Source organism: Petromyzon marinus, chromosome 27 (assembly GCF_048934315.1).
Source record: "Petromyzon marinus isolate PM22_M1 ecotype Great Lakes invasive population chromosome 27, UKy_Petmar_22M1.pri1.0, whole genome shotgun sequence".
In the NCBI taxonomy this organism is placed as follows: domain Eukaryota; kingdom Metazoa; phylum Chordata; class Hyperoartia; order Petromyzontiformes; family Petromyzontidae; genus Petromyzon; species Petromyzon marinus.
The window spans coordinates 7,946,981-7,974,865 of record NC_133693.1 but is presented as its reverse complement, the minus strand read 5'-3'; the positions used below and the strand labels follow the sequence as shown (position 1 = coordinate 7,974,865).

At 51.1% G+C, this 27,885-nt stretch overlaps 1 protein-coding gene across 7 annotated transcripts in view; it reads left to right on the top strand.

The window, feature by feature from the left end:
• GRHL2 (grainyhead like transcription factor 2) overlaps positions 1-27,885 on the top strand; it is an 80,611-nt gene that overhangs the window by 27,523 nt on the left and 25,203 nt on the right. For 4 of the 7 annotated variants that reach the window (XM_032961583.2, XM_032961586.2, XM_032961582.2 and 1 more), the window contains exons 6-9: positions 138-294; positions 938-1,049; positions 13,904-13,921; positions 15,735-15,829. In XM_032961583.2, the coding sequence (XP_032817474.1) occupies positions 138-294; positions 938-1,049; positions 13,904-13,921; positions 15,735-15,829 (382 nt within the window). The remainder of the gene's footprint in view (positions 1-137; positions 295-937; positions 1,050-13,903; positions 13,922-15,734; positions 15,830-27,885) is intronic. The other 3 variants (XM_032961587.2, XM_032961584.2, XM_076070101.1) reach the window with 1 other exon arrangement.

Here is a 27,885-nt window from a genome sequence, read left to right as displayed (position 1 = left end):
AAGGATGATGATGGCATATTTCTGCCTTAAGTGTAGCAGTGGTCATGCAAAAGCCAATGATGATGGCGTGCGGAGACCTTCACCCAGCAGTGGCTAGAACACTGGTGATGACGCGTACGTGTGCGTGCACGTGACAGGGAGTATTTCGAGTACACCCTGGAGGCGTCCAAGTCCCTTCGGCAGCGCCCGGGCGAGGGCCCGCTCACCTACCTCAACAAGGGCCAGTTCTACGCTATTTCCCTACGCGAGCTGGGAGCCAACAAGTGCCTCCGTCACCCCATGAGCAAAGTCCGGGTGAGTGCGCACGGTGCGGTGGAGCGACGGGGGGCACGGCGCGATGTGATTGGATGCGATGGGACGGCGATGCCACGCGATGCGGCACGACGAGAGGCTGCGCGGATTCAACGAGATGTCACATCGCCTTCTTCGTCGTCGTCGTCGTCGTACGGCTGATGTTGACGTAGAGCAACGGCTATAATAATTAACATTGATGGCGATTGACCCAGATGATTGCGTCAGGAGTAGCGGAGTCGTCCACCGTCGCTGTGACGATGCCGCCTTCGTGTTTGCGAATGGGGCTTTGAGTCGTCGTAAACTCCGTGGTTCTCCTTCTGGGTGGTGATGATCACAGTCGCAAACCGAAGAGTTTTTTTGTTTAATTTTCCGTTTGTGCTTCAGTGGATGCGGTTCGGGGGGTTGTGCCCAGAAGCTTCAAGTGCAGAGATTTAAGCCAGGGATCTCGTGCGTCGCCGGGCCTTTCGTGATGAGAAGGTGTTTGTTTGTGACTTCTAGTGAGACGTGACATGACGCTACATGATGTGACGTGAGGCAATGCACCCTGACGCGCGCGCACACACGTGTGCATCCGCGTTTATGCCCGGCTGTGCGCCCGTGTGTGTTGACGTACCCGTGCGTGCGTGCGTGCGTGTGTGCGCAGAGCGTGATCATGGTGGTGTTCGGGGAAGACAAAAGCCGCGAGGAGCAGCTCAAATACTGGAAGTACTGGCACTCACGGCAGCACACGGCCAAGCAGAGAGTCATCGACATCGGTGAGACCCCCACCGCCCACACACACATGGCCCACACACACAGCAGCGGCCAAACTGCATTTGCACATGTGGAGGTACCGATCATGTGACTGAAGTCCACACACTGCGATTACGGTACAGGAATTAGTAATACCAGAGCAGAAGACCATACCTCGGCTTCATGTGCAATGACACACTTGCATTACAATTGATTCTCATCCATGCAGTGTATATGCTTATACGTGAATTCAAATTGGTTATTTACAATCTATGTATGTTACATACGCCTGATATGCTGGTGATTAGGACATAGAGGCTGATTTCGTGAGAAAATCTGTGCAAATGTCGGAATAAATTGCACGAGAATCAATTCTGGTATTGAATCGCGACTTGGCGAACTACTGTGGGCTGTGAATCACTGCTTTTGTTTTAAATTATTGCAGATTAGCTCAGTGGCCATGATATATTTTCCACTGTGACGGTGAGACTCTTTTTTAGTTTTGGCGGGAAAACAGATGCTGTCACTTTGTGGCGGACATTTTTTAAATCTCTGCAGTGCTTGGGCGGTTGTGATTGGTTTTTTTTTTCACCGTTTACTGCAGAGGCCTACTCTGTCTTCCACCCTGGAAATGGATCACTGTGCGTGATTGGCTTTGGAATCACCTCATTGCTTGGAGCCTGATGCCTCAATCATTGTGGTCTATCTGCTGTATATGGGCCAAATACATTACCAATTTGGGCTCAAAATACATTACCACGAATTCCTTTTTTTAACACAAAAAGTGGTCTTTAAATGAAGAGCGAGTGTCTCGCATACAACAAAGATCGCCCCCATAGAGCCATCACAGACATTTGGGGCAAGTGCTGTGAGAGAGCACCTTTTAAAAAGGCCAACGCGGCACATGAGGGGGTGGTGTGGCTGTCGCCACTCCCGGCCGCCATCGTCTCTCCAGTGCTGATCTTCACAGATGGAACCACGTCATGCATTTAAGGCCGAGTGGACCTAGGAGAGGCCCAAAACCGGTTTAGACAATCGCCACCGATGTCGGCCCGTGAGCGGGAATGAAACTCGGGTGAGCGGGAATGAAACTCGGGTGAGCGGGAATGAAACTCGGGTGAGCGGGAATGAAACTCGGGTGAGCGGGAATGAAACTCGGGTGAGCGGGTTCGTTACGCGGAGCGCTAACCCGCTACGCTGCCGCTCCCCACATCAAATGCGCGCACATGCGTTCGGACAAGGAACAGGCGCAACGCACGAAAGCATGGGGGCGCACACGCATGATCTCGCCGTACGCCTAAATGCTCCCTTGTCTTTGTATGCGGGATCTGATTTCCATGGTTACCGGTGCAGGTTAAGTGTTTTGAATCCATGCTAGGATTTGCGTGGAGGTTGTGGTGGCGGTGGGGGTGGGAGAGGGCGGAGGGGAAGGACGCTCGCCGTCCGTGCCGCAAATGGCGATACCTTTTCAAGCCTCGGGTGTCCATTTCTTCTTTTGAACGCGCGCGCGCCCCCCCCCTTATCTGTGCTTGCACGGGGGGGGGGGGGTGGGGGGCCGCGTTGCGAAGCCACCTTTTGTCGGGGCCCTCCCCGCCGCGTAGTCGTTGCCGTGCGATCACGTTTAGAGAGGCACGGCCAGGGAGCGGTGCGATTCTCCTCACGGGGTGGCGGCCGCGTTGCCGCCATTCTCACAAATGTCGGCTTTTGCAGGGGTGCGTATGCTAACTCGTTCAACAACAACAACAACACGAAGAAGAAGAAGAAGCAGCAGCCCCCCAAACACATCAACTCGAGTAAGAGAATCTTTCGGGTGAAATAGACAGCGGCAGAGAAACATGGAGAGACGTATTTGGCTGCGAGCCAGATACTCGTCTCGTTGTGTGAGCGCGGTGTGGAGTAAACATCGCCACGGGGGGAGACAAAGGCGGCCGGGCGTGCTGCTGGCCACCCCCCACCCACTCGTGTGCCGTGCCGGCCTTCATAGGTGCTCCTCGCTGACAGCAACTTGCCCCCAACAGTCTGTTAAGGCTACACGGGGGGGTTCTTTGTCTTTGGCACGGGGAGCGGTAGTGCAGTGATTTAGCGCGCTGCGCTACGAACCCGGCAGCCGGAGTTCGATTCTCGCTCACAGCCACCACCAGTGGCGATTATCTGAATCAGAACTGGACCTCCACCTAGGTCGACTCGGCCTCAAATGAGTACCTGGTGCGATGTGAAAACATCGCCAATAGCGAGACAAAGGCGATCGGGCGTGGCGCTGGCCACCCATACCATCATAGGTGCTGCTCGCTTAACAGCACTTGCCCTCAAAAGTCTGTTAAGGCTATACGGGGGATCTTCGTCTTTGTATGCGTGTCGTGCTTCGGGCCAAAAATACGAGCAGAGAAAATTCGCATCTGGAAATTGTGACAATTGCAAGAGACAATTTGCACGTAAAAAAGAAAACATTCCTCGGATAACAATTTGCACAGGGAAATTAAATTATGTTGACGTTTTTCTTTAGTTAACAGTCTGTCTGACCAGCAATAACTTCACAAGATAAAATCATCTCGTACATTTGGCTTTTGTTTGCTGAATTTGGCAAGGCCCTCCCGAGGGCCTTAATGTGATGACAATCGTAGGGCAGAATTTTCTTGATAACCATTGACACACCAACATGAATTCTGTAGCAGCATCATCATTATCATCACCGTCGTCAGCACCATCATCGTTACTTTCGTCAGCATCGTGAAGAATCCACATTGATCATCATCACCCCCCCCCCCCCATCTTTGCCCATTTACACATTTAGCTGCCATTTATGATTTATCTATATGTCTGTTCGCTCATTGATAATTAACCGATGTGTACTTGTAGGAATAGCCCCACGCACAGAATGACAGCAACACTCATAATGCCTGCTGCAAAAACAGCAGGAAACAGACAGCGACCTCCTCTCTTTACCACCACCTATTACGAGCACCGGGTGGGTGCATCTCACAGATCCCATCTCGGCGTGATCTGCCAACCCCTAACCCTCCCTCCCCCCGCCATGTCACACCGGAAGATATTAATAATAATTGAGTGCAATTGGTATTCTCGCAATTCATACAGCATACGGCTATCACGAAGGAGGGAAGGCGCTCTGTGTCGCCAGACACGGTACGGAGGAGATGTGGCGCGATGTGGCGCGATGTGGCGCGGAGGGTGTGTGGGGGCCTCGCCGCTGTGTGTGGGCTCCGAGCCTCACTTCACCGTCCCGCATCTCCCCGGCCCGGGCAGAACCAGTTTGGCGGGGCCTGGAGCCAGTTTCTACCGGCGAACCGAGCCGTGCCGGCCAAACTTACCCGCATGTCGCGTGCATATTTGTGCACGCGAATCTTTCGTGCGAGTCTGACGATTATCTGAACCGTTCCTGGGCCTCTCCTAGGTCGACTCGGCCACAAATTAGTACCTGGCGCGATGTGTGGAAAACATCGTCACTTGGGAGACAAAGTCGGGCGGGCGCGATGCCGGCCACCCACTCTCTCGCGTGCCGTGCCGGCCTTCATAGGTGCTACTCGCTCACAGCACTTGCCCATACAGCATGTTAAGCCTCCATATTTGTCTTTGTACTCGTACTGTGCCTCAAACCTGGCGATCTGATTTTAAGTCCCTGCCCCGCTTACGTCAGTGAAAAGTGGTATCCGAACTTTTATCCTGGGCCTCTCCTCGGTTGACTCAGTCTTAACTGAGCACTGGTGAGACAAAGGTAGCCACGTGTGTACTGGCCACACCCCCACCCCCTTGTGCATCCTCCTCGTTCAATAGGTGCTCGCTACTATTGTTAACACAAAGACATTTAGATGATTTCATTAGTTTGTTTCTCAATCCGCTTGTCCTGGTGAGGGGTTGTGGCGGATGTGTGTTGAGTAGGGCGGTCCAGACCTCCCTTTCCCTGGCGACAGACTCCAGCACTACTACACTACTATACATTACTATACACTACACTATACACTGCTATACACAGACTCTAGCTCTTCCTGGGGAATTCCCAGGTGTTCCCAGGCCAGCCGAGCAACAGTCCAGCCAGCGTGCCCTGGACCGGTCCCAGGGTCTTTGCCCATTGTTAGATTAGTACATCATTCAATTGTTGATAAAAAAATATATAAATTCTAAATGTTTCATATCTGAAATTCATCTGTAATGTAGACACAGTATCGGTCATGCGTTGTATGGTGGCGAAAACAGTTTTCCTGCCGAGCTGCTGTGGAAACCCGCATTACGCGCGGGAAATTGCCGCGACATCTGTGGGCACTGCAACTTCCACGGACGTCAAATTGGGCCCTCGATTTTTTTTTTAAACGCTCATTAGAACGTTGCAGGACCCTCCTGAAAAAATGTCTTAAGACTCGGCGAGGCTTTCGTGGATAAAGTCCAACATACGATTTGACGTGTAATCATGCATGCCCACAGCAATATGGAATTTTCACCGCAGTGAACAGTAGGCGGGTAACAGACGACACACCTCTTCATCAATTAAAATGAGGCCTGGCGTCGTATGTAAAGTGGTCCCATTTTATACGCTTACGTTACATCTAGGTTAATGGGGGAAAAAACCCCAAAGCGCTAAAAACAGATGGAACAAACGAAAACAATACAAATGAGATGCTAAAAATGGGTAGAAGTATTCAAATGCTGAATTTAAATCGTGACCCCGATTCGGGACCCCGAATTGTGACAATTCATGGAACTGCTGGTGGGTAAGTTAAAATTATGATCGTTAGCATCGTCATCATTTGTTGCTTGATCTCGCGTATCACACAAATACAATAAACTCCTTTTAAAAAAAATAGTTTAAAACAACGGTTTTATTAACAGCTTCGTTTAACTCTGGGTCAATGACGCCTGAGACACGCGGCACCTGCTTTTTACGCGAACCGATTCAGCAGTTTAGGGACCGCGGCGTTTTTGACCTACACAAATATATATAAATAATAAGGCGTCCATACAAACTGTAAATTGCTTTAAAGTAGCGAATTAATTGATTAATTGATGCCGATTTTGATACAGGCACGCATTGTCACCGGATCCGAGTACGTGTGCAAAATGTGGAATTTATTGGGCAACGGGAAGTGGACGAAATTTGTATTACAAGATTTGACCTCGACAAACAGAGGAATCAAGTTGAGTAAAAACCGTTTAACAATGGTCCTGAAGCGCCAACGGAATTCAAAAGCGTTGCACGTGGGAAGCAGCACACACGTGTGCCTACATCATCTTTTGCGTGATGTCGTCGTTGTGTGCAAGTAAGATATGCTCAAAGATGCCCATCGCTTAAGGGTTTTGACGATGGTGAGTTTTCAACCGCATCTTTAATTGATAAAATCATTGCGTGACAACATTTGCGTGGCAAAAAAAAACCCACTGCCGATTTTATTAACTTTGATAAATCGCTCCAGTATACAACACTCCGCACCTCCGATGAGCACGGTTGGCTACGTACGGCGCGAAAGAAGTTCAACGTACGTACATACTATGTCCAGGATTGTAAAGTATATATAATTCTCAGATTCCGACTTACACTTCCCATTAAATGGTGAAACGAAAACAAAATGCTAACTCGTACAGCAACAGCAACGAGCAACAGCAACGAGCAGCAGCCCCCCAAACACATCAACTTGAGTAAGATAATCTTTCGGGTGAAATAGACAGCGGCAGAGAAACATGGAGAGACGTATTTGGCTGCGAGCCAGATACTCGTCTCGTTGTGCGAGCGCGGTGTGGAGTAAACATCGCCACGGGGGGAGACAAAGGCGGCCGGGCGTGCTGCTGGCCACCCCCACCCACTCGTGTGCCGTGCCGGCCTTCATAGGTGCTCCTCGCTGACAGCAACTTGCCCCCAACAGTCTGTTAAGGCTACACGGGAGAGGCGGGTGGGGGGGGGGGGGTGGTACCTTTTGTGTTGTGTGCGTGAGCGACCATTACCGCTGTAAACACCAAACACACCTGCGCTGGTGTCACCTTTCCCGGACCGGGCCGAGCAGCGGCTGGCGGTGGCTGCGTTCACAACACGAGGCGCCTCGCCGCCTCCTCCTCCTCCTCCCTGCCTGCCCGCCTCTCCTCTTCCATTCCATCTCCCCCTCCCCCCCGGGGCTCGGTGTTGGTCGCAACCTCGCCCTGCCACCGCTCGCTCGGGCCCAGCGGGAAATCGGCCCCTGCCTCTGGGAATTTCATTGAGCGAAACATTGTTTTTTTTTTTTTACACGTGGCGTGTCGCACGCACGGTTAAGAGCGCCGGATAGGCGCATGAAAAGTGGAACATTTAACGTTGATTTAATAGGGGAGGCTCTGGGAATGTAATCCACTCGATTACTGATTACTCGAACATTTAGAAGTAAGATTGACATTATCGCATATTCAGTCATTTTTTTTTGTTTTAAAGTGAAGGGTTTTTCCATCGGTTATCGGAGAATTATAACATCCGGGCTAGTGTGAGCGGAGAGTCATTGAATCCCGTCCTCGGCACCACTCCCCAACCCGCACTGACCTGCGTGGTGAAGTATGGTCAAACTACGCCCATGACAAAAACAAGTATGGAGCTGTACAGCTCAGTGGGTCTTACCTAGCAAAATAAAAAAATAAAAAAAAATAAAAAAATAGTTTGTCGACGGGCAGAAACGTGGGTGCAGGGTGTGAAATAAAAAAAGGGTAACAATGCAGGCAAAAAATTGGGATTTATAAACGACCGTTCGCCTTTGGGCAGTGCCGTGCTTCCCCACAGCGAATCTGGGACGGCCTGTCCACGTGGAGCCATGAGGCTCAAGGCGGGGCGCAGGCAATGGTAGCTGTACCGACTCAAAACTGCTCTAGAGGAGTTGTACACCCCTAGCTGCCACTGCTATTCAGTGGCCTAAAATATGGCTCTAGATATTGGTGTTAGAATTTATTTACGTAGTTTATTGTTAAAAATTCGGTCACAGTCCCTATGATCGCTGTTACATTGCATTTATTTCGAAAACGTTTTTTTGTTTTGGCCATGTTTTTGTTTATTGTAGTACGGAGTTAGACTGATGGCCTTAATCTTAGTTGTCTTGTGGTTGTTGTTGTTGTTGTTGTTATTTGACTTGCATCCCACTGGGATTTTTGCACAGCGTTGGTGTACGGTGCTATTTCAGGAATATTTTGATGTTTTTTTTCCTGGATTTTTCTGTTTGCACAGTCACACATAGTCACTTTAAGATGTTTTCTTGTTCATGTTTTTTGTTTGTTGCGGTTGCACCCGATTCAAGAGCCGAATGGCTCACAGGGCTATACCAAATAAATGAAACTATGAACTAACTATGAACTATGTACTGGAACGATGATGCTGGACAAGGATAAAACCAGTTCACAGCTCTCTCGTCCTGATTCTGCTGCTACTGCTGCCGTCTGCGGTAAAATGGGCACAATTTAGTCTCTCTTTGTGTCGGCGTATTGTGGATTGTATGCTGGGAGGACCGATCTGATGGTAACAATGACACCTCCGATTAGCAAGGTTGTTTGTATGTATGTTGAACTTGTTTCGCACCGTACGTAGCCAACCGTGCTAATCGGAGGTTGGCTACATATGGTGTGAAAGAAGTTAAACATGAATACATACAGCTTGTCCTGTCTGTACGTCATATTTTGCGTCCATTAACCCAAGCCACTTCTGCCATCGTTTTCACCACTTGTATTGACTTTGAAATTCTATACAATGATCGGCTCCTACTACTAGGCCAGAGACACCGAGCTGATACCGCTTTGTTCCCGAGTTTAAATCCAGATTTTGGTCGATTGTACTTAAACATTTCCACGAACTCATCTTCTGGGGCCATTCTTCTGACATAGAGTGGCCCGCTGCTCAGTGAAAGTCTCTCCGTGGTATGATATCCCATGATATGATGCCGATATCAACATTGGATTGTCATTTGGGGTGGGTGAAAACTAAAGGAACAATACAAATCGAGAGCGAAGTAAAATTCAAATTCCCTCGCGTATTATATTCTATCGCTCGTTGATTGCACGCTCAAAAGTAACAACACTGATTCGCTGGTTTCCTGGCTTCAGCGATCCAATTAGAGCAGCGCCCCATGCTTAGTTGCACGTGGGACAAGACTGCCCGTGTATTTCTGAGTTCCATTGTTAAACCGGCGCCAGTAAAATTAAACCCGCACGTGAACACGAGTCCCGCAACCGCCAGCAGCTGGCTTACGCAATCGCTGTTTGTTCGCCAATGCCAGTCAGGCGAGCTCGGGACCGTGCTCATCTCCACATGCCTATGGCAGGGCCTAGTCTAAACAGTAATCAGTCACTGTTGACTTCTCACAAGGCGGCTACTGAGATTGTTGACTTTGAAAGAATGGCGATGGGGCCGAGTCCGACCCCTGATTGGGATTTGAACTTACGACCTTCTGACTGTGGGGGGGGGGGGGGGGTCAAGTGCTCTCGGCCTCACCGCCACAAGGCTGGGGAGTAGGGAGAGTGCTGTGGTCAGAGTGTGCGCTCTCTGCTTTTCACTCTGCCATTGCACTGCAAGCTGTGCTCTTGTGGGGCCGAGTCAACCAGGGGGAGACCCAGCGGGCCACGTTCATAAATCACTTGGCGTAGATGTTGCTGTCATCGCCAGGAATCGCACCTCGATTTTGAGGTTCGCACTGCAGTAAACACCACACTGCTACTCTCCATGTGGAGCGCATAGTGTGCACGCACACACACATACAAAGGTCCTCCGTTTCTCTTTTATAGACTAGGGGTGGCCAACCTGTAACAGACACAAGAGACAAAGCGTACCCCGTGAGTTCTGCCAGGAGCCAAGTGTTACTATAAATGTATATTCATATTGCCATGTTTCGGCGCAGCATGAGAGACATTCATTTTTCTTTGCTACTGCGATGGTACATTCTACTTCATTGAAGGTCTGTCGTCCTGACAGGTTTGTTCATTTCACCTGAAGAAGGCCACTTGTGTTGTGGCCGAAACGTTGTGAGAATTTTATTGTGTTATTTTATTACTTTATTATTTTATTCTCATTCTACGTGACTTTACCGAAAGAACCAAAGAAGAGGTACATTCTACGTTACATCCCTTCGATAGAACCACGTGTGTGGTGGATCAAAGAGGCGCATGTGGCCCGGGAGACGCCATTTGGCCACCGCTGTTACAGACGAAGGGGACAAAGCGCTGTTATGCGAGCACCAATCAAGGTTAGCATGGTGCACGAGGGGGTGGTGTTGTGGCTCAAGCCGTAGCCGCCTGTTGCTGATGTTCACACCAAAAACATGGTACCCATTTGAGGCTGAATCGGCCTAGAGAAAGCCATTAGCAGTGAAACCACTTGCCACTGATGTTCGCCAATGCCAGGACTGAAACTCCGGGTTCACAACATATTGTGTAAGCCACCGTCCCATGAACAGCAACGGTGAAGAGTTAGCAAAGGCAAAGTGGTGAAGGATAATGCTGGGTACATAAACAATAACACAGATCCCCTTTATAGCCTTAGCAGACATTTGGGGCAAGTGCTGTGAGCGAGCACCGTTGAAGGCCGACACGGCACACGAGGGGGTGGGTGGCCAGCACCACGCCCGGCCGCCTTTGTTTCTCAAGAAGCGATGTTCACACACCGCACCAGATACTCGTCTGAGGCCGAGTCGACCTAGGGGAGGCCCAGGACCGGTTCGGATAAATCTTCACTGTGGTGTTGGCCGTGAGTGAGCATCGAACTCGAGTCGCCGGGTTTGTAACGCAGTGCGCTAACCGCTGCACCACCGCTCCCTACACCAAACACATGTACACACACATGTTCTCGCACACACTACTATCGTAGAGATTCCATCGTCGTGCACGCGCGGAGCTGCTGTTGGTGGCGTGCGGCTGCCTGGCCGCGAGTGTTTACACTCAGCGCTGTGTGCACACTGCAGGTTGTCAATGTTAGCCTCTTGTTACACACACACACAGAGGGACACTCACGTGTGTGGAAAACACACGGAAGCACACACGGAAGTACACACGGAAACACACACACACAGGGACAATAACAACAATCCCCATTTTTCCACCAAGTTGGTGGTGACATCACCACGGCGCTTGTACCAGGCTAGGTGAAAATTTGAGGCTACGTGAATTGTCGTATGCTGGCAAGAGGTCACGGGACAGACCCAGCTTTTATGGGTTGACTGACTGAGATGACTGGCAGATGCACCAACTGTGCTCCCTATCGCGCCAACCTTCTGTGCTTTGTCCACCTGGCGGCTCCGCTCATTGTGAGCATCGCCCCTCCACCCTCTATTGTTGTTGGAGGGCGACTGCTTCCAACTGCCGATCTTGACACTACTGATACCGGTCACCTGCAAGTCGAGTCGGCTCCAAATCCTCCTGTACCACAGCCCATCTCCTCTCTAGCCCGTGCCCGTTTAGCTGACTCTATTCCTATTCAGCCAAACATGATTGGGCATGCGATGGCTGGGCATGCGGGCTACATGACCCAGCCAATGCAGCATTGCCTGCCAGAGAAGCACACTGATGGGACTGTGTCTAGATCTTTCAAGGATCCGTGAGCTCCTCACACAATCTGACCAGTTATAAACCCAGGCCAACCTGAATGTTTCAAACGAGCATAGATATTTCTGTAACGAGGCCTCCGTTTTGCAAGCATTGAGAAGAGAGGGCATGAATGTTGCAGGGAAGACCTGGAGCTTCATATGGAGTGACAGGCTGAGCAGCTTCCAAATACAGTTATGAAGCCAATGAAAAGACAATGCCACTCAACTGATTCAAAGTGAAACCTCCACTGCCAAACTGGATCTGGTCATGAGCACACTGCCCAAGTATGGACACGCCTCTATTTTCTCCGCAACTGCCACATTACTCATGGAGAGTTGAGAGGGTGGGGTGTTTGATGACATAAACTATCCAGGCAAGTGCTTTGTTTTAGTGGAGCTGATGGTATGAATCTGCTCCAGGTTCAGCAGCAGAGTCTCCAACTACTCCAAGAGCGAGGCAATTTCACCGTATCATCAGCATACGTATTGGCCGATGGGGAGCAATCCCTTGACCGCAGCTGGACATTGCTTAGCCTCTGTGTGTATCTGTACCAAATGGGAAGTCCACTGGTACATGCAGCGTTTTGGGATGCAATTCTACTTAGCTTGAATGTCGCTAAATAGAATGAAAGTATTTTCCAACTACGTGAACAAAAAAGGGCCCTTCTCCTTCAGAACGAAGTTGACTTGGCCGACTGGAGATCGAACTTTGCACTCCGGGGCTCTGAGCAGACTGTCCGGGGTATTTTAAGGGAGTTGACAAACGAGCCGTTTTCAATTGACGCATTAGTAGACCGCCAGTTAAACACAAGTGAAACATGCGTGCCTACATGAATTGACATCACGGTACAAGTTTCCAGTCTTCAAGCAAAACTGCTCAGAAAAAAAGGTACCATTGCCTAAAACGTCAGTCTGCTTGTAAGGGATGCCACGGTGGCTAGGAGATATTAACTACCTCGCCTGGTATTCAGGAGGCCGTGGGTTTGATCCCGACCCTGACGCCTGCTCAATATTTGGAGTTTGCGTGTTCTCGCCGTGGTCACGTGGATTTTTCTCCGATTCCTCTGGGTTTCACCTCTACGTTTAGAAGCACGTGTTTGCGAGTATTTGGCTGCTGTAAATTTCCACGAGAAAAGCCACTTCGTTGAGTTATCATTTGTGGCCAGGCCGCTTCTGAAAAAGAGACAAATAGCTCAAAATGGGCCTTACCTGGGAAAATTGTAATATTTAAAAAAAATCTTGTTTATGGGGTGGGGGGAGGTGGGGTGGGGAGACTGCCACACCGTCTCTCAAAGTTGTGGAGGGGGGATGGTGCTGTGGACAACACCACACATAGCCACCTTTGTCTCCCCCGTGCTGACGTTCACACGCACTGCAGCAGGTATTCGTTTGAGGCCGAAGTGATCGCATGACACTTTTAATGTTGTGCATGACCGGGAATTGAACCCTGGTCACTGGGATTGTAGAGCAAACACACACACACACACGCAAAACACACAAAACACCCACTCCTTAATTATACGCTGTGTCTGACTGGACATCCGCCCCATTCGGTTAGCATGACTCTAGACCAGGCTGGATCTTAGAGCACTACTGGTCAATTAATCTGTCTTGCTTATCTTCATAGGTATCTAGTTGGCTGGCTTTTATTTATTACCCTGAGGTCTTGCTAGTTATTGAGCAAAATGGTCAGGTAGTCCTCTATCACTGGCTGTGTGGTTGTTATTTACCAAATTCTTGGAATATGATATACAGGTTGTCCTCGACTTGCGAACATCTGACTTACGAACACCCGCACTTACGAACCAGCTTCCATGAAATGTTTGTTTACATCAACTTAAAATGCGAACTCGCACTTCCAAACTGAACCGTGGGACTATTTCGTTCAGCGGAGCGATCAGCCTCGTGCAGTGAGTGAGTGTGTGTGTGAAAGTGAGTATGCGCGTGTGTGTGCGTGCATGCCCCCGTGTGTGTGTGTTTTTGGGGAGCGGTAATGTAGCGGTTAGCGCGTTGCACTACGGACCCGGCGACACCAGTTTAATTCCCGCTCACGGCCAACACCTGTGACGGTCATCTGAACTGGTCCTGGTCCTCCCCATGGTCGACTGAGCCTAAAATGAGTACCGAGTGCAGTGTGTAAACTTTGCCACTTGGGAGACAAAGGCGGCCGGGCGTGGTGCTGACCACCCACGCCCCCTCGTGTGCCGTGCCAGCCTTCATAGCACTTGTCCTAAAAGTTTGTTAAGGCTATACGGGGGGGGGGGGAGGGGATCGATGTCATTAGTGTGTGTCTGTGTGTGTGTGTGTGTGCGTGCGTGCAATTGTGGGGACTCATAACGCCCCTTCTGACAAGCAAGCCAGCATCGGGACTCAAGGTAAGTTAAAATAAAACAGATTTTTATTTTTCTATCCATGTTACTTTATTTCATGTTTAATTTACTGTACAGTATTTATTACAGCATTACATGCAAATATACAATATTTCTTCTCATTTATGTTTTTAAACAATGCTTCCCTTTGTTCTTGAACCGTAAACACATTTTCTAAAACTGACCGTACGTGCATTTAAATGCAGTGCATTATTGTGTTGCGATTTACGAATCGTTCGACTTACCAACCGGACTTACCAATGGGGCTCAGGAACGGAACGCGTTCGTAAGTCGAGGACTGCCAGTATGGGGAATTGTCAAGGTCAGGGGTTGCAAGTTCAATTCACTTCTTTCATCTCGTTGGTGCTGCCGCGTTTGTATTGTCCATTTATTTCTTACTCGTCCAGTTTGCTTCCCCTCCACTAGCCTGGATATAAATGTTCCTATAATTTGTCGACTTAGTAATAGATCCTTGACAAGGACAATTCAACGCACGTATCAAGAGCGTAAGAATAGATTTTAATCGATGAACGAACGGATGCATCATCATCATTCTATGCCTACGATCAGTGCGTTATTCTATCTGGCTGGTTTAATATGTTGGGAGATCTGTGAGACTGTTTGGCAGGCGTAGCTACGTGCGTCAATCTGGCTGTTAGGCTATCTGGTTGTTCGGTTTAAAGACCCCCATGATCGATCCCCACCTCATGAGGGCATCTTACTCATGGGTTCGATCGTGGCTGGCTGTCTTACTCCACGTCCTGTCGGTATGTCTGACTGCATGAAAATACACGCCTTGTTTTACATCTGGCAACGTGTTTGGCTGTCTGGGTATCTTCCACGACATCTAATCACGTCTGTTCATTGAAAGTTTATTTGGGTATACTAGTTCTCTACAGACCTGTGAGATTGCACTGCTAACTATAAAGCCAGCTCTATCTGGCTGTCTCAATACATTGGTCAGTACTGTGCTAAGATACCTAATGATTTGACCAGATAATTGGCAAAGTCACCAATTAATTGAGCAACCTGTGTTAACTTGCGTTTCGTTGGTTCAAATGTCAACGTCTAGTGCGTTTGTGTGTGTGTGTGTCTGTGCACATGTATGCATGTGTGTCTACTTGTACATCTGTGCATGTGTGAGGGTTCATGTAGTGGTGAGCAGCAGTGTAGTGGTCCGGCACGCTGCGCTACGAACCCGGCGTCCCGAGTTCAATTCCCGGTCACGGCCAACATCAGTGACGAATATCTGAATTGGTCCTGGGCCTCCCCTAGGTCGACTCAGCCTTAAACAAGTACCTGTTGTGGTGTGTAAACATCAACACTGGGAAGACAAAGGCGGCCGGGCAGGGTGCTGGCCACCCCCCCACCCCCTTGTATGCTGTTTCGGCCTTCATAGGTGCTCACTAACAGCATTTGCCCCAAACGGGGATCACTGTCTTTTGAAAATGTTAATCGACTCAACAATTTTTTTTATTTTACCAGGTAAGGCCCCACTGAGCTACGTGGCTCTTTTTCAGAAGTGACCTGGTCGCAATGATAACTCAACGAAATGGCTTATCATGTGGAAATGTATAGTAGCCGAATACTCTAAACGCATGTTGAATCTAAATGTGGAGGGAAAAACCGGAGCACCCGGTGAATAAGTCACACGACCACGGGGAGAACATGCACACTCCAAATGTGAAGGCGTCAGGGTCGGGATCGAACCCACAGCTTCGTGTATATCAGGCGAGGTAGTTACTAGCTCACCACCGTGTGTTGCTATGTGCTTATGTGTGTCTTTACTTGTGTGCCTTTGTCTTTGTGCATCTAACAGCTGACTACAAAGAGAGCTTCAACACCATCAGCAACATCGAGGAGATTGCATACAATGCCATCTCCTTCACCTGGGACGTGAACGAGGAGGCCAAGGTGAGGCAAGGGTCAAGGGTTTGTTGGGTCGGTCACAAGGTCAAGGGGTCACACACAAAGACACCGACGCCATCCTTACCCCCAAGTCTCCCCCGTTGCAAAAACGTCAGTCGGAGCGATTTTCCCACTCAAATGAACGTTGAGGCGTTGGTGCTCTTCTCTCGTTTAGAGCCAGTGGTAGGAAACTCCACATTCCTATGACGGAGGGAGTAAATTCCATAAGACAACCACTGTTGACTTCCACGCATAGTGGTCGTTGTTTTATCGACTCCGAAGATGCTAAAGTTCGGTTTATCGACCATCATGCCATGAACATTTCTGTAGCAGGGTCCGTGGTAGAGTGCAGTATCTGTTAGTGCGAGATGTTAACTACTTCGCCTGGTATACATGAGGTCGTGGGTTCGATCCCGACCCTTGACGCCTGCTGTATATTTGGAGTTTACATGTTCTCCCCGTGGTCTCGTGAATTTTTCTCCGGGTTCTCCGGTATTTCCCTTCCACATTCAGAAACATGTGCTTAGAGTATTTGGGTGCTATGAATGTTCACGTGATAAGCCACTTCGTTGAATTATCATTTGTAACCGGGTCACTTCTGAAAAAGAGCTACATAGCTCCATGGGGCTTACCTGGTAAAATAAAATAATTTATAGAAACAGTTGAGTGATGTGTCCTTCCAGTAGCTGTTCCAAACGCAGGGTGATGCACTGCTCACAAGTGAATGGAACCTTCATCTCACAGTGCCAACGGCACAGTTGGAATACGATCGAAATTATTTACTTTTAACCAAAGCTTATTTGCATGCTATATTAAAATATGCAAAATGTAACCTCGCTCTCAGAATGCAGATGGTGAAATATATTTCAAAAACATGTAAATCAGCTCAAGCCCCTTCCCATAAATCACGAGACTCGTGCGTGGCCACGCCTACTCTGAACTCCTCCCCCTGTCACCGCCCACTGTGAGAACAGATTCCGCCGCTTCCCCGTGCAGCGGCAGCTTTGAGGCCCTCGTTTTGTCTCTCCCTCCCCAATCCTCACCTTTCCCGAACCTTCGCTCCCATTTCGCCGTTCCTCTTCCGGTTATTTTACATTGCGTTCTCTTCTCACTCAAATTGACTCTCTCCGCGCGTGTTACATCCTTGACGCTACTCCCCTTCCCGCGGGTTGTCTGCCACGGGCACAACGTTGCTCGTGTTTTTCCAAATCACAACCTGTCAACTCCAATCCCAGAGATCCTCGCTCCCCACGGCTCTGCCTTTCCTGCCTGCCAATCAAAAGATCCGGGTCACTTCCTGTCGTCGCTCCTGAGGCAGTAAAGGGGGCCCAATCTGCCGGGAGTGGGCAAGGGCAGTGCAGCACAGCGAGTAGGTCACGCGAAGGACTATCTGTGCTGCCGGGACAAAAAGGTGGCCAGGCGTGCATTCGTGGTGTTGTAACCACGACCACCTTTTAATAGGTGCTCGCTAATCAGCACTTGCCCTAGCAGCCTATTAGACGGGGTGAGTGTGTGTGTGCCCCCGTGTGCTTTCGTGCGGACATACAGGGAGGCTGTTTGTATGTGCTGGGGCAAGGTGTATGCGTGTGTGTGCGTGCATGCAGAGAGTGTGTGTGTGTGTGTGTCCACGCTCGTGCGGGACGGTGAGTGTGTGCAGAGAGTGTGCGTGCGTGTGTGTCAGGGAGTGGCAGTGTAGTGATTAACACACGAACCTGGCGACCCGAGTTCGATTCCCGCTCATGGCCAATGCAAGTGACGCTTATCTGAATTTGTCCTGGGCCTCCTCCCCTAGGTCTACTCGGCCTCAAATTAGCACCTGGTGCGGTATGTAAACATCGCCACTAGGGAGACAAAGGTGGACGGGTGTGGTGCTGGCCACCACACCCCCTCGTGTGCCACAGTGCCGGCCTTCACAGGTGCTGCTCGCTAACAGCACTTGCCCCTACAGTCTGTTCAGGCTACACGGCGGGGGGGGGGGTATCTTTGTGTTTGGTGTGTCATGCCGTGCTGTTGCGGTGTGCGTGCCTCTCGGATCGCTTGCTCGTGGTGTTGAGGCTGGACTTGGTGGGTGGATGTGTGGAGGGTGTTGTGGGGGTGTTGTGGGGCTGTTTGGGGCGAGGGTGATTGCCTCTCTACAATGTCGTCAAACGAGTTATTGCAAGGGTGCGGTTCTTGACTCGGGGCAAGCCTTGCCCACAAGCTCGCGATTCCATTCAACGCACCCCGAGTCTCTCTCTCTCTCTCTGTCTCTCGATGTCTCCGTGCGTTTATTTTCACGTTGGATTTTACATAACTTGAGTAGAAAAATGGCTCAGTAATTTGTGTGGCTTGTAGCTTGCAAGCAGCAGCTTTGTAGGCGTGATTGCACTCACCAATTCACGTAAATACATTATAAAAAAAAAACTTCGCTGTAAGTCACGCAGCCAGTTGAGCCTTAACTTATGTTTTAAATAAATATATCCACACTGCGTGTTTTTGTAGCCAAAGGTACTTTGAAGGATTAAAAATATCGTTTGACCGAATTTCTCCGACGAGATTTGATTGCCAATCCCATGTTCACATTCGGGTTGGTGGAAACTTTTTTTTAAGGAAATTAATAGTTCCTCCAATGACTCTTGCATTTTAATGATTCACGGCGGGTTGGCTCAAAGGCCACACGTAAAAAAAAAACCTGCATCGCATTTCTAAAACGACAAATAAATCACTCCGGAGCCTCTTCAACCCTCCAGGCCGAGCGACGTGAAGCGCAATACTCGTTTTGATTTCCCATGTGATGGCAGTTGTTTTTCTTCCCATTTTTAGGTTTGTTACATTTCAGTTGTTTTGCGTTTGTCATTCGGTGACCCGAGCAACTCTTGAGCAAAATGCCACTCGTCTTGGTCCCTTGATTTCTCACGGTTTTTTTAGTAATTTTTTTTAAACATAATGGAATCTGAAACTTTCGACTTGAAGCACAGAGAGGGAGTTGGTTGCTGGCAGAGTGCGTCTATTGCGGCGACCTCGCTAAGCGAGGTTTTTCAGCGGGGGGGTGGAGCTCGTTCCGCCACTCCTCCCAACCACGCAAGGCAACAAGAGAGCACGTTCTAAGAAGCTTTCACTTGGGCCTTATTCGTAATTCATGTCCGAGTCAGATCAGCTTAAATAAAAAGGTGGTGTGTCGTGAAGCCCTCCTCCACCCGACGCGGCCAATTAATGTCGCCACGTGATGAACCAACGTTGCACTTTACCGCTGCTTCGGCAGCAGCACATCCGGTGGTATTGGAGAGCGATCCACGAGCTGTTAACGATTGGGAACGACGTTTCGCTCGTAGTTTAGGAACAGCGTTTGTCATCTTTGTGACACACGCGATTTAGCCCAAAATCCAATGATGACTCGTACTGGTCACGATAGCCCTCGGTGTTCAATTCGCTTACCCCTCTGTGTGACTCTGTCGGCTTACAGTGCTGACTGGAGTAATGATCACTGTACAAAGACAAGCGAGCACTCAATCTGACCGGAAGGAATCGGGCAGGGATCTACGCAAACGGTGATGACTTACGTACAACCTATGACCAAGTTTAAAATAAGCCGGGGACTGAAATTGTTTACGAGGCTAATCCCCGTCTGTGGATATTTTTTTTTAATTTACTAAACTCTGTTCCCATTCGTCGTTTCTCAAGTTGCAAGTTGGAAATTATTTTTTTTACTTTGTTTTTAAATGCCTTAAAATGTTGGTGGCGACACACGCAGGACGCGCAGAGAGTCGTTGAGGTGTGAGTGACCTCAACCCTTGACGTCATCGGCAACCAATAGGGCCTTTGGCCAAACATTCCCAGCGTAGGGACCCTCCTCGGCGAGCCTCATCGCCATGAGACTCGCCGAGGCTTTCCCCGGGAGGGCCAAACAGCGTTGTTAACAGAGTACCAATATTAAACCTCGGTGGATATGCACGTGCGACTTTGTGCACGGGCACATTGAGTAAGAGAGATATGTTCCGCTTCAGTGATCGACAGGGAGCCTTATAAAAATAAGTTGAAAGGAAGCGCGGTGTTTGTTTTGGTTGGCGGAGAGAACATTTGCTTGTCTTCCTTGTTTGCTGACTTTGTTTTAGTGAGGTGGTGGTGGGGGGGCTAGAGGGGCACAGCAGCCACGTACACTGCGATTCCAATTTCGGTTTTCACCCTGACCAATGCACGTTGTTTGATCAGAAAATGTATTAACCGATTTAAAAAAAAAATATTATAATACTTTCTCCACGAATGTGCATTTCGCTCCATATCAGGAGTTGTGCTGTCTGGGACAAAATCGACCATGAATGTGCCCAACCTGGTCAGAGTTTGGGAGCTAAGCAGGGTTTTGAGGCTGGTCGTCGGTATTATGGGGATGTATGTATGATGTATATTGAACGTTTTTCGCAGCGTACGTAGCAGGGGCGGAGCCAGGATTTTGACTTTGGGGGGGCTGACTTCAATATTCTGAGATATCCAGTGTTTATGTTTTCCAATGGGCGCGACAAACGTATAAAACTAATTTTATTGGATTTGAACGCGGAGTTTATTAATAGGTCGGAGCCGCTGATGTGGCTAATAAGTTCGATAAGTTCGAAAGGCTGCCGCTCAAGCTGCCTGCAGGGAAGCACAAGGTGGCAGCCAGCAGGGCAGCACACAAGGTGGCAGCCTGCAGGGCAGCACAAGGTGGCAGCCAGCATTTTGCAGCAGCCGGATATCCGGTCGTCCCGATTATCGACTTTCCTAAAATTTCAGGAGGGGCTGAGCCCCCCCCCAGCCCCCCCCCCCCCCCCCCCCCACTGTGGCTCCGCCACTGGTACGCAGTCAACCGTGCTAATCGGAGGTGGTTGTGAACTTCTGGGGGGAATACCAGGTGTCGTGGGCCTGGATTGTGAGGAGATCAGGAGCTGACTGTGCAGCACAAAGATTGTTGAATCCATACGTGCGGACCTTTGAACGTTACTGCCCCCCCCCCCCCCCCCCGTACGTGTTAGATTTCCCTGGGCACTCCGGTTTCCTCTCCAAATACAAACTCTCCTAGGGGAGGGCTCCGGAGAGTTCTGCATGAACAAGAGTCTTTAGCTGGTCTATGTGAGAGTGTGTGTGTGAGAAAAGGTGTGGGTGTATCTGTGATCGTGTGTGGTGAGTGGTGGTGCAGCGGCTAGCGCTACGCTGCGCTACGAACCCGGCGATCCGAGTTCGATTCTCGCTCACGGCAGACACCAGTGACGATTGTCTCAACCGGTCCTGGGCGCCTCTCCTAGGTCGACTCGGCCTCAAATGAGTACCTGGTGTGGTGTGTAGACATCGCCACTAGGGAGATAGGTGGTCGGGCGTGGTGCTGGCCACCCACCCCCTTGCTTGCTGTGCCGGCCTTCATAGGTGCTCGCTAACCACACTTGCCCAAGCAGTCTGTTAAGGCTATACGGGAGATCTTTGTCTTAGTTTTTTTTTGTAAGAGTACGAAAGTGGAATATGTAGGAATTAACATGCTCAACGTTTCCTTCTCTGCGTCTCGTACGTTTTGGTGGTTGTGTTTATTACCTGTGCGTGCGTGTGCCATGCCTGTTAGCGTGCGTACACGCATGCCTCTGCGCGGGCGTGAGTACATGTCATATTTCTTCTGTCACAGTTGTGACTTCTACCCCTTTCTTCTTCCTCCTCCACTCCTCTCCCCCCACCCACCCACCCCAACCACCTCTTCGTGTGCGTTGTGAAAACCTGCGGTTATCAGGTAATCTCCCAGAATAATACAGGCTGTCCCAAAATAACACATACCACACAGCGACGCACGCACGTGCACCCTCCCGCAGGCCTCAGGGCTATCTGCGAGCAAAGCGCATCCTCTATCACATTGGGACCAGAACGAGCGACCGACCGACCGACCGGAGTTTTTAATTCGTCGTCGTTAAGAGCCATTGAATACGTTGCAAGGTCGCGCCCATCGCACACAAAGTGCTTACCACAAATGACCCAACGCAATGCCTCGCTGATCGCGTCAAGGAGAGCGTAAACCATGATCACGTGAGCTCCGGTCATCCTCGCAGCGAGCGGCGGCTTTCGGCGAGCCATCGAACAAAGACGGTGGTCACCGCATCACTAGCTTTAAGATGCGCTTCTGCGGCCGTCTGGAACGCTCTTCCTTTCGATATCAGCAAGCCACTGAAGCTATACACTTTTAAATCTAGATAAAAAAAAACTAATTTCTTTAAAGCTGCTTTTTGCGTTTAGTTTGTGGTCCTTCCCCCGTACCTCCGATGAGCACGGTTGGCTACGTACGGTGTGAGAGAAGCTCAACTTACATACATACAGCCCTCCACCACCCAACACAGCCAAAACAAATCAATTTGGCACGCGGTGTTTCGGCTCACTGAGTAAGTTGAGCAATCCTCACCGGAGGCAGATTCGGCATTTGTACGGGGCACCGATTCTAAATTCCCATGGCTTCTACCGTCAGCGGGACCCCTGTATTCGGCACAATACAATTTGGATTTCTGTTGCATCTGAATGCGCAGAAGGCAGCAAGGTACGTGTGCAGCCCCTTTGATCCATTCCTCCTGTTATCCGCACCCACTGGTGGACCAAAGAAGCTGCTGTTACCTGCAGATGGATTCATCCTCTTGTCTGCGCTTTCGCAGGTAAGAGGAGTTACCCAGACGTGCCGGCAAAATACATTTTACTGTATCTGTGTTTATCTGCGGGTAACCACGTGGAACCCAGGAATGATTTTCACGGAAAATAAGAATCGCCAATAGTTCCCCCCCCCCCACGGCCCCCAAAAGCCAGCCAATAGGGGCCCGTCACATCAACGCAGATAACAAGTTCCACCGTCAGCTGAAAGCTAGGGTGGGATCGAAGACACTTCATGGACTCAGTGAGTCGGTCGTGGGCTGAGGGGAGGAGAAGTCTCGAGGCTGGACTTGACCAGGGGGCAGGGATTCGGCGGCACGGACGCCTGTGGACGGTGGGGAGTGGCAGACCACCATGGGGGCAGCAGCAGCGACATCCCTAACTCACCTCGGTGGGATTGCTGCCTCTTGCTCAACGCAAGCCACGCCGAGAAGTCGGCACTGATCGTTGTGCTTGCCACCATAATGTGGAATTTCCACACGCTTGATTGACGGGAGTCTCTCCGTCTTGTAGAGTGCGTGCATGCGTGACACGCGGGTATTGATGTCAGCTGTGGGTCTCTTAAGTCTATGGGGTTCAATATATAAGTCATGGGTGTCACAGTATGTGGGTCTCTGTGTAAGCATATGGGTCTCTATGTAAGTTTATTGGTCTCTGTAAGCCAATACAAGTCTGGAATGTTCTGTGTACGTTTTGGGTCTCTGGAAGACTAAGTCCGTGCATCGCTTTGTTAGTCTACGGACCTTTGTAAGTCTGTGGGTAGGTCTACATCTCTGCATCACAGTCAATGTATGCCCATGCTGGTTTTGCTGTACATATTTAAACCCAGTTCTTCCTTGAGAGGAAAAAATATATACTTTCTGGTCTTAGTAGGCTCCTACCCTGCTCATGGACAAAGGATGTCTCTAACTATCCATCCGTCCGCAGCATGCGTGGCGCGGGTGTGTGTGTGTATACATGTGCGCACACACGTGTAAGGGGTAAGTGTGGGCGTGAAGCGCGTACGTGAGTGCCCGTGTTGTGTTCTGGATACGTGTCGATGTAAAACGGTGGAGAGGGGGGGGGTGTATAATTGAGCGTTGCTTTTTGATCTGTCAACCTATGGCCCCGGAGGCGCAATCTCTGATTGTGATCACCTCCCAGCCCCTGACGAACCACCTCCAGCGAGCGAGCGGTGCGCCTTGGCGTGGCTGCGCGGCACGTCACGACTGAGCAGAGTGGGGGGGGGGGGCAGAGTGGGGGGGGGGCAGAGTGGGGGGGGGTGGGCAGAGTGGGGGGGGGGGTGGGCAGAGTGGGGGGGGGGGGTTGGCAGAGTGGGGGGGGGGGTTGGCAGAGTGGGGGGGGGTGGGTGGGCAGAGTGCGGGGGGGGGGTGAGCAGAGTGCGGGGGGTGGGCAGAGTGGGGGGGGGGGCAGAGTGGGGGGGGGGGGTGGGCAGAGTGGGGGGGGTGGGCAGAGTGGGGGGGGGGGTGAGCAGAGTGTGCCCGCATCATCTCTCGCGGCTCGAGGGGGAGGCAAGGTTCCGAGCCCCTGTTAAGTCCGGCACCTCCGATTAGCGCGGTTGGCTCCGTACGGTGTGAAGCGAGTTCAACACACACATAGTTATCGTGCGCTCGTGCATGGGGTGCGCGCGTTCAGCATTCGCCACGCACGCGCTTGCAAGGCCCGCCCGTGTGAAACGCAACAAGCTAGGGCTTACTCGCTCGCCCATTCGGTACCATTGCGCCAAAGACTTTTGACCGAGTTGTACGGCGGCGATACAACAATAATAATAATAACATCCATACCTCCCTGCCCGCCCGCGTCTATTTTCTTCATTCAATTCGGCATCTTGTTTTTGATTACCTTCACCACGTGCGATCTCAAGGCTCGGTGGACGGCAACAGAGGAGAAAGAGCCCAGCCTAGGTAGGGAGCTGTGCCACTAAACTCAGCCGTGCATGAAACCTGCACACCTCCATCCAGCTGCAGTGGACTTCTCTGTTGACACATCGACTGTCAACCATAGGGAGGGGAGGGGAGGAGGGGAAACAAGACATTCTAGGAGGCGCCTGTTTTTTTTTGTTCAGTAAACACATGGGGTGTATGTGCCGAGGGGAGCGGGAGTGGTGGCGCGGTGGTTAGCGCGCTGCGCAACGACGCCCGGCCGCTTGAGTTCGATTCCCGGTGGCGGATAACTTCAGTGGCGGGTGGCGTCAGAACCTGCCCCGGCTTCCACGCTGTGTCGAGTGCCTGCAGGTTCGGTGTGTAAACATCAGCAGTGGGGAAACAAAGACGGCCGGGTAGTGGTGCTCGGTCTCTTACCCCCCCCCCCACCCAGTATGCCGTGTCGATGTTTGTTTTGGGTTCTCGCTCGCCACCGCTTCCCAGAAGCAGTCTCGAAGTTGACGGGGGTCGGGAGGTGGGGAATCTTTGTACGTGCATGGGACACGCAACCACTGCCCAGCTCCTCTTGACCACGATTCACAGCATCAGTGGGAAATGTTGCGTCGAACCTGAACCGGGGCCTTCTCTAGGTTGGGCCGGCACAAATGAATACCTGGCGCGCAGTGCGTGTGTGCGCGCACGTGCAGTATCAGCCAGCTTGAGTGTGAGCGGCGCTGGCTGCACCGTGCCTCGATGCGTCACGCCGGCCTTAACAGGCGCTCGCTAACAGCCCTCCTCGTCTTAACGATACATCGCGGTTGAGGATATCTCTTTGCCTTCGTCGCCGTGCATGCCAGTGTGCCACGCGAGTGCGTCCCCCCACCTCCTCCACGTCCCGTCCATGCGCGCACATGCGTGCACATGCGTCGGAGAGGGAGAGAGGGCGAGATCCCCCCCCCGCTCCCCGTGTCTGCCCCGGGGCTTAGCTCCATGAGCGTGACGACAGATATGAGATGTAAAGGTTGTCTGCCTCGATTCGTGCCTCATGTCGCGGTGGCTTTTCTGCACCAAGGTAAACAAATTCCTCCACATTAGTGGCCGTATTGTGTCACCGTCCCGTCGGTGTGCACGCTTGCGTGCCGCTCGGCCACATGGACACGGGCGCTCAAGCGGCGAGACGGATGGCCCAGATTAGGACGTTTTTGGCAAGGATGTTACATCACTGGACTAGCGTCGAACTTGGGACTCATTCCTTCAAGGGAAGGTTTTTTTTTTGCCTATAACATCTGGAGGGTCACCAGCAACCATTGGTTCGAGCAAGGCCTGACTTGATTGAGATGCCGTATTGTAGAAACCGGTCAAGAGTTCGAGTTTAACGGAGTGTTGGACCAGTGCTGCTGAAAGTATACACTCGCAGAATGTCGTGTGGTTTGACAGGAAGTTTTGTCACTGGATTGGGCATTTTCATGGTTTCACAAAAGTGAGGTACACTTGTTGATGTTTGTCTTGTCAACTGACAGTGACTGGTCCTGTCTTTCTTGGTGTCACAAAACGTGCCGGTTGAATGTCTGCTGCTTTTGAGCGCGCGCCTCTTTACTTCAAAAGATCTTCGAGGCTGGAAACCTTTATAAACCGTCTGCGTGGTGTGCCGCGTGCCTTCACCACCACTAACGTTGTCCACGATTTATCCACTGCTGGATGAAGAGGTGTGCCCTCGCCGTTTCCCGTGTAATGTTTGTTTCGGTGGCGGGGGGGGGGTGCGTGGCGTTCGGTAACACTCGCGCCTAGCAGTGAGGAGGGCCTGTGTTTGATTTCCGACTCGGACACCTTTCTTCTCGTGGAGTTTGTATGTTCTCCCCTGTTCTGGGTGGGGTTTCCTCCAGGTTCTCCGGTTTCCTACCTTAGACAAAAAAAACCACACACACGCACACACAATGTAACTGGTATTTGGCCAAACATGCCAGTGCTGACAATGTACCTGCAAATTACTCGGCGTGCGAGTACGCGTAGCAACATCGAAACCACCTTACTGCGAGCTTGGCAGCACCCTCCCTAAAACAAAAGAGTCTCGAGACTCGGCGAGCCCTTCCCGGGAAGTGAAGCCTCACGAATGACAGCGAAGTTAGGGGCTACGCGCGCTTCACCCGGGCTTCACCCGGGCCAAATGAGAACACCAGCAGCAGGCCGATGCGCACATCTACCTCGTACACGGAAGAATTAAAGACGCGATCACAGGAGTGCGACTGTGGCCATGCGATCCAAACTTCGGGCCGTATAGTAAACACAGAGAGAGGCTCACAGAGACTCATAGAGATGCATTCATGATGCAGCCCACAGTTTGGCCATGCAATCCAAACTGCGGGCCCACACAGTAAACCACTGCGGTCTTGTGCGCCTTTAACGGAGGAGGAGGGACAGCGAAACGACACGAACTCTCACTGCTGAAGCCCTCTCGCCGAGGCTAGCAGACCTCGACAATGGCATTTAGTTCGTGAACAACTTATAGAATATTGCCGCTGCCATCCTACGCAAGAGTAGATGGTAACTCGTTGGGGGGGCAGGCCCATGGCACCTTTACTCTTCTGTGAAGCTCTCAACTTCCCGGAAACTTTTTAGTTTTCCACTTTGACATCAGGGGGGGGGGGGGGGGGCTCCGATTTAAATCCGTTTGCTCGTTTTGCAATGCATGCCGGTTGGAATGATCACGCGTGGTTGTAAATTCCACCCCCAGTATACCCCCTTCGCCCGTCTCCATAGGCGGGTTTTTAAAAAAATGTGCCTATTACATCGCTGAGCCGACCGCGAATTCATACGTAGGTTCGAATCCGGGACGTGATGGCATCGACGACACACAGCGGGTAAAGTATTCCGGCCTTCACAGGTGCTCCACCGCTAACAGCACTTGCCCCAACAGTCTGCTCCGGCTATTCGGGGGAGGGGATAGACGTTTGTATTCGTGTGCGAGTATATGAATGCGTGCGAGCCTTCGACAATTCAAGTGTGCGCCTAGCTTGGCACAAAGCGCAGTGGTGTGACGTCTCCGCCACTTGGAGGTGAACAAACGGCGGCGTCTGTTGTTGTTGTTACGTGCGTGAGGTGTGCGGCTGTGTGGCTGTGTGTGCGGTTGGGCTAGGATTACGGGGGCCCTCTGGCGTGTGTGTCAGCGGTGAGCTCATTCATTGTCGCTGCCCGGGGGGGGGGTGCCAACAACCCAGCTCCGACTCGCAATGCCCCCCCCCCCCCCGGGTCTGAGTATACAGGTGCCTTCTGTGTGTGTGTGTACCGTGTGTCCTATATGCCTTGTGTGTGCCCTGTGTGTGGCTCCTGCCTTGTATGCCGTGTGTGTCATCCTGTGTGTTCTGTGTGCCCCCGCGTGTCCTGTATGCCGTGTGTGTCATCATGTGTCATCCTGTGTGTTCTGTATGCCTCGCGTGTCTTGTATGCCGTGTGTGTGATCCTGTGTGTTCTGTATGCCCCGCGTGTCTTGTATGCCGTGTGTGTGATCATGTGTGTTCTGTGTGCCCCGCGGGTCCTGTATGCCGTGTGTGTGATCCTGTGTGTTCTGTGTGCCCCGCGGGTCCT